This window comes from Otolemur garnettii, unplaced genomic scaffold (genome assembly GCF_000181295.1).
Source record: "Otolemur garnettii isolate 467f Iridium unplaced genomic scaffold, OtoGar3 scaffold00082, whole genome shotgun sequence".
NCBI lineage: Eukaryota > Metazoa > Chordata > Mammalia > Primates > Galagidae > Otolemur > Otolemur garnettii.
In genome coordinates, this window is record NW_003852477.1 from 8,353,986 (window position 1) to 8,364,693 (window position 10,708).

Sequence of the window (10,708 nt, forward strand, 5' to 3'; positions counted from 1 at the left end):
TGCTGTGGCATCACAGCTCACAGCAACCTCCAACTACTGGGCTCAACCGATTCTCCTGCCTCTGCCTCCCAAGTAGCTGGGATTACAGGTGCCCGCCACAACACCCGGCTATTTTTTGGTTGCAGCCATCATTGTTGTTTGGCTGGCCCAGGCTGGATTCGAACCCACCAGCTCAGGTGTATGTGGTTGGCTCCTTAGCTGCTTGACCCACAGGCATGAGCCCTGAAAATAATTCTTGATAAAAGGTATTGGTGCTTAGAAAGTAATACCCCCAAATAAAGTCCTCAGATACAGCTTCACAAGCCAAAGTTTTTTTTGGTTTTTTTTTTTTTTGAGATAGAGTCTCTCTATGTCGCTCTCAGTAAAGTGCTGTGATGTCACAGCTCACAGAAACCTCAAACTCTTGGCCTTAAACGATTCTTTTGCCTCAGCCTCCCAAGTAGCTGGGATACAGGAGCCCGCCACAACGCCCAGCTACACAAGCTAGTTTTTCTTACAACCTACACCTGTTCTACTGTCTCTTAATTCCATTTTCCCCTAAGGCTAACCATAGAAACTAAATCCCTCTTCCCCAGGGCAAGCCATAGAAACCTGTACCCTTTTTCTCAAAAGCCAGTCATAAAACCTAAACATAGTCTATGTAAAAATCGGCCATATGCCAGGCACAGTAGCTCATGCCTCTAATCTCAGCATTTTGAGAGCCCAATGTTGGAAGATTACTTGAGTCCAGGAGTTCAAGGCTATTGTGAGCTATGATTGTGCCACTGGAAACTCCAGTTTGGGAGACAGAACAAGATGTCTATCTCAAAAAAAGAAAAATTTTGAAACTAGGCATAAAGAAATTATCTGGGCTGGGTGCAGTGACTCACATCTATAATCCTAGTGCTCTAGGAGACCAAAGCAGAAAGATATCTCGAGATCAGGACCATGACTCTACAAAAAATAGAAAAATTCAGTGTGATAGCACATAACTATCATCTCAGCTACTCAAGAGGCTGAGATAGGAGACTCACTTGAGCCCAGGAGTTTGAAGTTGCAGTGAGCTGTGATGATACCACTGCACTCAAGTCTAAGCAACAGATTAAGACCCTGTCTTACAAAAAGAAAAGAGCCACCTGTGGCTCAAGCAGCTAAGGCATCAGCCACATATACCTGAGCTGGTGGGTTTGAATCCAGCCTGGACTCGCCAAACAACAATGATGGCTGCAACCAAAAAACAGCCAGGCATCATGGCGGGTGCTATAGTCCCAGCTACTTGGGAGGTGGAGGCAGGACAATTGCTTGAGCCAGAAGTTGGAGGTTGCTGTGAGCTGTGATGCCACCGCACTCTACCCAGGGTGATAGCTTGAGGCTCTGTCTCAAAAAAAAAAAAAAAAGAAAACAAAGAAAAAGAAAGAAAAAAGAGAAGAGAAAACTAAAGAAAACAAAAGAAAGTATCTGACCTACTTCATTAGGACCCCTCTTCCAAAGCCCAAGTGCCCACTAATCCACAAATGGATCAATAAACTGTGGTATATGTACACCATGTAATACTACACAGCCATAAATAAAGATGGAGATTTTACCTCCTTCATGTTTACATGGATGGAGCTGGAAAATGTTCTCCTTAGCAAAGTTCACAAGAATAGAAGGAAAAGTATCCAATGTACACAGCCCTATTATGAAACTAATTTATAGCTTTCATATGAAAGCTATAACCTAATTATAGCCTAAGAAAATGGGGAGGTGGGAGGGGGAGGCGAGGGAGGTGGATGTGTGGAGGGAGGGTGATTGGAGGGATCACCTCTATGGTTTATCTTTCAAGGGTAAAAGTGAATCTTTCTAAAAGTAGAATATAAACATCTTAACACAATAACTAAGAAAATGACATGAAGGCTATGTTAACCAGTTTGATAAAAATATTTCAAATTGTATATGAAAACACCATACTGTACCCCATGATTGCATTAATATACACAGCTAACATTTAATTAAAAAAAAAAGACCCCTCTTCTAGAAAGGGACCTATCCCATACTTAGAAGGAATACATGCTCAAAAAGGCAAAAAAGAATGTAAACAGATAGTCCTTACTAGATTTCCCTACTCAGTCTATTAGCATTAGATCATACTTTTTTTTTCCAATCATATTTCTACATGGCTTCCATATCTTCTGGTACCTAAGATAAAAATAGACAATTGTCCCAGTATTTTGGGTCTTTATTTTGAAGGCTCCTATGTATGCACATTAAATAAATTTGTATGGCCCAGTGCCTGTGGCTCAAGCAGCTAAGGCGCCAGCCACATACACCTGAGCTGGTGGGTTTGAATCCAGGCCAGGCCCACCAAACAACAATGACAGCTGCAACCAAAAAAAAAAAAAATAGCTGGGCATTGTGGTGGGCACCTGTAGTCCCAGCTATTTGTGAGGCTGAGGCAAGAGAATTGCTTGAGCCCAAGAGTTGGAGGTTGCTGTGAGCCATGACATCACAGCACTCTACTGAGACATAGTGAGACTCTGTCTCAAAAAAAAAAAATTACACACATTTGACTAACCTAAAATTAAGAATTTTTGTTAGTGGTAAGTTCACAAGCTTAATTGTCAGACCTCACGTAATAGTAGGCCTTACAACATTAGACTGTCTTTATTACAAACATGTTATAATTGAGGAAATTATGGTTCAGAGAAATTAAGTACAGTGGACCTTCTCTATCCACAGGTTCCACATCCAAAGATTCAACCATGGATCAATGATGTTTTAGGGAAAAAAATAATAATAAATAATATTTCAACAATAAAATGACATAATTTTATTTTTGTTTGAAAAAAAATTTTTGTTCATCAAATAACATGCATAAAGAAAAAAGGAATGGGCAGCACCTGTGGCTCAATGAGCAGGGTTCAAGCCCCATATACTGAGGGTGGCAGGTTCAAACCGGGCCTGTCCAAATTGCAACAAAAAATAGGCAGGTGTTGTGGTAGGCACTTTTAGTCCCAGCTACTCGGGAGGCTGAGGCAAGAGAATCACCTAAGTCCAAGAACTGGAGGTTGCTGTGAGCTGTGACGCCACAGCACTCTACTGAGGGTGGTAAAGTCAGACTCTGTCTCTGAAAAAAAAAAAGAAAGAAAGAAAGACAAAAAGCAAGTTAAAAAAAAAAGGAAACAGCAAGCTATGGGAAATAGAGGATACTTGCAAAATATATAACTGAGAAAGAACTAGTTTTCAGAACATACAAAGAGCTCATACAGGTTGCAGTGAGCTATGATTGTGCCATTGCACTCAGCCCAGGTGGACAGAGAAAAAGCTTTTCTCTAAAAAGAAGAAAGAAAAAGGGGAAAAAGGACTAAAAACCCTGTACAAGTAAGTAAGAGAAGTAAACTTGTCTATAAAGAAAATAAACAAAAGACATGAATAGGTTGGGCTTGTGGCTCACAACTGCAATCCTAGCACTCTGGGAGGCTGAGACAAGTAGACTACTTGAGCTCAGGAGTTTGAAACCAGCCTGAGCAAGAGTGAGACCTTGTCTAAAAATAACTGGGCATGGTGGTAGCTGCTTATAGGCCAAGTTACTTGGGAGGCTGAGGATCGCTTGAGGCCACGAATTTGAAGTTGCTGTGAAGTATGACGCCATGGCACACTACTAAGAGCAACAAAGTGATGAGACTCTATTTAAAAAAAAAAAAAAAAGACATGAATAAGGAGCTAGGAGCAGTGGCTCATGCCTATAATCCTGACAGTCTAGGAAGCTGAGGTAGGAGGGTCTCTTGAAGTGAGGAGTTTGAGACCTTCCTGAACAAGCATGAGACCCCATCTCTACCAAAAATAGAAAAACTAGCCAGGCATGGAAGGGTGTGCCTGAAGTCCCAACTCCTCAGGAGACTGAGGTAGGAGGATCAGTAGGGGTCAAAAGTTTGAGGTTTCGGTGAGCTATGATGATGCCACACCACTGCACTCTGTGTGACAAAGCAAGACCTTGTTTTGAGAGAGAGCTAGAGACATGAACAAGAAAGTACAACCAAATTTTTTAACTCAGAATAATGGAAATTCTGATAGCCTGCTATGGGACTATACCATTATAGATAATAGCTGGCACCCATCTAACAAAGCTGAAGACACACATAGTCTAATACCCAGCAATTACAGTTTTTGGTTTTATCTAGATAAATCCACATTTATGTGCACCAGGATACTCATACAAGAATGTTCTAGTGGCATTGTCTAAAATATCCCCAAACTGACAAAACCCAAATGTCATCAGAGGTATAATGGATAACTAAGTTGTAGTATATTCACACAATGTACTACAATGATGAAAATGGGGGCTGGGCGCCTGTAGCATAGTGTTCACGGCGCCAGCCACACATACTGAGGCTGGCAGCTTAGAACCCGGCCCAGGCCAGCTAATCAACAGTGACAACCGCAACAACAACAAAAAAAGCTGGGCATTGTGGTGGACACCTGTAGTCCCAGCTACTTGGGAGACTGAGGCAAGAGAATCATTTAAGTCCAAGAATTTGAGGTTGCTGTGAGCTGTGATATGCGCCCACCACAATGCCCAGCTATCTTTTTGTTGCAGTTTGCCCAGGGCCAGGTTTGAACTCACCACTCTTGGTATACGGGGCCAGTGCCCTACTCACTGAGCCACAGGCACCACCCAACACCTAACTATTTTTAGAGATGAGGTCTCTTCTGGCTCAGACTGGTCTCAAACCTGTAAGCTCAGGCAATCCACCCACCTCGACCTCCCAAGTGCTAGGATTACAGGTGTGAGCCACTGCGCCTGGCCATCACTGACTTCCTTTAATCAGCATGTTTTTGATGCTTATTCATGTTCTAGCACATATTAGCACTCCATTCTTTTTCACTGCTAATTTTCCATTGTGTGGATGTACCATGTTTTGTTCATCCATTAACAAACTGAAAGATATTTTAGTTATTTCCAGTTTGGGCTATTATGAATAATGCAGCTATGAATATTTGTATATAAGTCTTTTTGTACGTGCTTTCATTTCTCTTGGGTGAGTACCTAGGACAACTGCTAGGTCCTATGATAAAATAAATTTATTTATTTATTTTTGAGACAGATTCTCACTATTTTGCCCTCGGTAGAATGCTGTGGCATCACAGCTCATAGCAACCTCAAACTCCTGGGCTTATGCGATTCTCTTGCCTCAGCCTCCCAAGTAGCTGGGACTACAGGCACCTGCCACAACACCCAGCTATTTTAGAAATGAGGTCTCACTCTGGTTCAGGCTGGTCTCAAACCTATGAGCTCAAGCAATCCACCCACCTCGACCTCCCAAGTGCTAGGATTACAGGTGTGAGCCACTGCGCCTGGCTCTTAATTTCTTTATACCAGCATTCCCAATCTTTTTGGCAACAGGGGGCCGGTTTCATGGAAGATAATTTTTCCACTGGGGGGTTTAGGTGGAGCTCTGGTGGTGATGTGAACAATGGGATACAGACATTGGCTATAAATACAGATGAAGCTGCTTTACTCTATTGCCCACAGCCCACTTCCTGCTGTTTGGCCTGGTTCCTAAGTTTCGTGGAAGACAATTTTTCCAAGAAGACAATTTTTCCAAGGGTGGTGGGGCAGGTGAAGGGAAGGGAGGAAAGCAGAGCTTAGCTGCTACCTACTAACAGGCCCAGGACAGGGGGTTGGAGACTGCAGTTCTATACTACAAGTGCTCATAATTTAATATTGAGATAACTGAGAAAAAGGACATAAGTATAATTTCAACTATGTAAAGAAAACATTGCACTAAAAAAACTGTAAGAAAATAAACTATTAATTATTATTGTCTTATGTAAAAAACAGATGAGCCAATTCTTTTCTGTTCCTATATATTTTTTCAGTACTATCTGAATTTGCTAAATCTGCATATACCTGTACAAATTTTCATTCTTTTTTTTTTCTGAGACAGAGTCTCTGTCACCCTGGGTAGAGTGCTATGGCATCATAGCTCACAGTAATCTTAAACTCTTGGGCTTGAGCAATCCTCTTGTCTCAGCCTTCCAAGTAACTGGGTCTACTAGTGCCTGCCACTATGCCCAGCTAATTTTTTTTTCCTATTTTTAGTAGAGACAGGGTCTTCCTCTTGCTCAAGCTAGTCTTGAACGCCTGAGCTCAGGGAATCCAATCACCCTGGCCTCCCAAAGTACTACAACTACAGGCATGAGCCACCGTGCTCAGCCAATTTTCATTTTGATTATCAACATAAGTGAAAAACTAAGTAAGGAGGGAGAGAAGGAAAAGAACTCTTAGATTTGATCATCTCACCTCAAAGAGGAGGCTGAATGCATCCTCCTCCTGGCTTGTGAGGTGGACCGACAACCCCTTAACGAAGACCCCTTGAGAGTTTTCCACGATGGTCATTGGTGTGACTGAGGGTCCAACATAGGGCAGAGTGGACAGGAGATCAAACAGGCTCTCATTATAGATTTCCAAATAGGAAACACGCACAGTGACGGCGTGTGTGGGACGTTCTTCGATCATCCTAAAAACCTAGATAGGAGATTGAACAGTAGTCACCAAGAGCAGAACTCTCTTTTTTTTATTTTTTTGCAACAGAGTATATCACTTTGTCATCCCTGGTGGAATGCCATGGTGTCACAGCTCACAGCAACCTCAAACTCTTGGGCTTAAGCAATTCTCTTGCCTCAGCCTCCCAAGTAGCTGGGACTACAGGTGCCTGCTACAACTTCTGGATATTTTTTTTTTTTTTTTAGAGATGGGATCTTGCTCTGGCTCAGGCTGGTCTCAAACTCCTGAGCTCAGGCAATCCACCCACCTCAGCCTCCCAGAGTGCTAGGATTACAGGCATGAGCCACCACACCCTGCCAACAGCAGAACTCCTAACAGTGTTAGGGGAGCTCTTAGGAGGGAAGATCATTAAGAAGTATAAGATAATCCTTGTCTTTAGAAATTCACAGTTTAGTTGGTGTAATGGTCATCCTCAACAATTATTATTTTTTTTTTGAGACAAGAGCATCACTTTGTCACCCTCAGTAGAGTTCTGTGGCATCACAGCTCATAGCAACCTCAAAACTCTTGGGCTTACGTGATTCTTTTGCCTCAGCCTCCCAAGTAACTGGGACTATAGGTGCCCACCACAACACCCAGCTATTTTGTTTTGTTTGTAGAGATGGGGGTCTCACTCTTTCTCAGGCTGGTCTCGAACCAGTGACCACCTGTCTCAGCTTCCCAAAGTGCTAGGATTATAGGAATGAGCCACCACACCTGGCCTTAATCAACAATTTTTTTTTTTTTTTAAGACAGAGTCTCAAGCTGTCACCCTGGGTAGAATACTATGGCGACATAGCTCATAGCAACCTCTAACTCAGGCTCAAGTGATCCTCTTGCCTCCGTTTTTCTATTTTTAGTAGAGACGAGGTCTCACTTTTGCTCAGGCTGGTCTTGAACTCGTGAGCTCAAGCAAGCCACCCACCTCAGCCTCCCAGAGTGCTAGGAGGCCACAAGCATGAGCCACCACACCCAGCCTTAATCAACAATTATTATTAGTTCATTGGATGATATTTACCATCATGATTTAGTTTTTGAGGCTTGACTCAACAGATTGACTAATACCTATATAGTCCCAAGAAGTAGAATCATGATGAATGGAAAGGACTTTGAAAATCTCTTATTTTGTAGGGTTTCAGCATGCTATGGCTTTTCGTATCTATTATTTAATTCTGTCCTCATAATCCCTCTGTGACTGAAGCAGGGAAGGGGTAATATCCATTTGTGGAAGACTCCATGCAATAGAATTCTCTATGGTCACTTGCTAGCAAAGGTAGATGTAAAGCCAGAACTCAGCCTTCTCAACTCCTAAGACCCTCCGCAGGACTAATCAAGCAAGTGACTTTGGACAGGTCTTTCTCCCTCTATGGATCTTCATTTCTCAAATGGGGGCCAGATAATCCCTGAAGTCTTTTTTTTTTTGGAGACAGAGTCTCACTATGTTACCCTCAGTAGAGTGCCGTGGCATCACAGCTCACAGCAACCTCAAACTCTTGGACTTAAGCTACTCTCTTGCCTCAGCCTTCCAAGTAGTGGGGACTACAGGTGCCCACCACAACACCCAGCTATTTTTGGGTGTTTAGCTGGTCCAGGCCAGGTTCGAACCTGCCACCCTCAGTGTATGTGGCTAGCACCATAACCACTATGCTATGGGCACCAAGCCTATCCCTGAGATCTTATCCTCCTCTAAGACAGTGATTTTCAGCCAGTGTGCCATGAAAAATTTTACAGATTATTAACTAAATTATTTTTAAAGGAGTTCAAAGCACAGTAAGTATATTCTTTTTTTTTTTTTTAACTCCTTTTTGGGGATCAACATAATTTAAGTGTGCTGTGAAAGTTTTAACTATAGGTTCAGGTGTGCTATAAGATAAAAAAGGTTGAAAACACTGCTCTAACAGTTTAGATCTGTGCTGTCCAAAATGGTTGACTAGTTACAGATGACTGCTGCGTACTTGAAATGTAGTTAGTGCAAATAAACTGATTTTTTTTTTTTAGAGACCAAGTCTCACTTTGTCGCCCTCAGTAGAGTGCTGTGATGTCACAGCTCACAGCAACCTCCAGCTCTTGGGCTTAGGTGATTCTCTTGCTTCAGCCTTCCCAGTAGCTGGGACTGCCACAACACCTACTTTTTGGTGCAGTTTGGCTGGGGCTGGATTTGAACCTGTTACCCTTGGTACATGGGGCTGGCACCCTACTCACTAAGCCACAGGTGCTGGCCCAAAGTAACTAAATTTTAAAAACTGATACTCAGGCGGTGCCCATAGCTCAGTGGGTAGGGCACTGGCCACATATACCCAGGATGGCCTGGGCCAGCTAAACAACAATGACAACTGTAACAACAACAACAAAAAATAGCTGGGTATTGTGGCCGGTGCCTGTAGTCCTAGCTACCTGGGAGGCTGAAGCATGAGAATCACTTAAGCCCATCGGTTTGAGGTTGCTGTGAGCTTGTGCCACCTTAGCACTCTACCCAGAGCGACAGCTTGAGACTTTGTCTCAAAAAAAAAAAGAGAAAAAACAACCTGATACTCAATTCAGTTATTGGTAAACTTTTTAAAGTATGTTTGGAACAATCTGGGCATGTAAATTTACTTTTCAATATTCTATTTTATGAATTTCTGTATTTCTGATAAATATTTAATGTCTAAATTGAAATGTGTTGCAAGTATAAAAAACACTCTGGGGCGGCACCTGTGGCTCAGTGAGTAGGGCACTGGCCCCATATACTGAGGGTGGTAGGTTCAAACCCAGCCCTGGTCAAACTGCAACAAAAAAATAGCCAGGCGTTGTGGTAGGTGCCTGTAGTCCCAGCTACTGGGGAGGCAGAGGCAAGTGAATCACCTATGCCCAAGAGCTGGAGGTTGCTGTCAGCTGTGATGCCATAGTACGCTACTGAGGGTGACAAAATGAGACTCTGTCTCTAAAAAAAAAACAAAACAAAAAAACACTCTGGGCAGCACCTGTAGCCCTGTAGGTAGGGCATTGGCCTCATATACCAAGGGTGATGGGTTCAAACCTGGCCTCGGCCAAACTTCAACAAAAAAAATAGCCAAGCATTGTGGTGGGCAACTGTAGTCGTAGCTATTGGGAGGCTGAAGCAAGAGAATCGCCTAAGCCCAGGAGTTAGAGGTTGCTGTGAACTGTGATGCCATTATACTCTACTGAGGGCAATAAAGTGAGACTGTATCTAAAAAAAAAACCACTCTGGATTTCAAAGATTTAGTATGAGAAAAAGAATATAAAATATCTCAATTTTTGTATGTGGAAATATTTTAAATATGTTGAAATAAATAAATATAGTTAAAATTAATCTTATCTTTTATTTTTAACTTTTTGAAATGCTGTTACCAGAAAACTCAAAATTGCATATATGACTTACATTATATTTCTTTCTCTCTCTCCTTTTTTTTTTTAAGACAGAGTCTCACTTTTTCACCTTTGATAGATTGCTGTGGTATCACAGCTCATGGCAATCCCAGTCTTGGGCTCAAGTGATCCTTTTGCCTCAGCTTCTTAAGTAGTTGGGACTATAGGCACCTGTCACAACACCCACCTACTTTTTTTTTTTTTTTTGGTGAGACAGAGCCTCAAGCTGTTGCCCTGGGTAGAGTGCCACGGCAATATAGCTCACCGCAACCTCCAACTCTTGGGCTCAAGTGATTATCTTGCCTCAGCCTCCCAAGTAGCTGGGACTACAGGTGCCCACCACAACACTCAGCTATTTTTTGGTTGCAGCCATCGTTGTTTGGCGGGCCTGGGCTGGATTCAAACCCACCAGCTCAGGTATATGTGGCTGGCACCTTAGCTGCTTGAGCCACACCCGCGTATTTTTAGAGAGTGGTCTCGCTTTTGCTCAAGCTGGTCTCGAACTCCTAAGCTCAAGCAATTCACCTGTCTTGGCCTCCCAAAGTGCTGAGATTATAAGCGTGAGCCATTGCACCCAGCCTTTACATTATATTTCTATTGAATGTCACTGGATTAGACTACTAAACTCTAAGAGGCTAAAATACATAAGCTTTGACAGTGGGATATTAAGGATGTTACTTCAAAAACTGGAGCATATATAGTTTATATACTAGAGGGATGCCTATACTTCTTATAGAACAATACTGTAAAACCACAAGATGCTTTGGGGAAAGACCTTTTGCCTCCAACCTCCAACCAGAGGGTCCAAAGGAAGGCTGTTCTGTCTTGTCTTCA

At 42.6% G+C, this 10,708-nt stretch overlaps 1 protein-coding gene across 1 annotated transcript in view; it reads right to left on the bottom strand.

Moving 5' to 3' along the window:
- Positions 1-10,708, bottom strand: part of KIF9 (kinesin family member 9) — a 66,465-nt gene that overhangs the window by 44,747 nt on the left and 11,010 nt on the right. The window contains exon 6 of the mRNA XM_012808021.2: positions 6,263-6,487. Within this exon, the coding sequence (XP_012663475.2) occupies positions 6,263-6,487 (225 nt within the window). The remainder of the gene's footprint in view (positions 1-6,262; positions 6,488-10,708) is intronic.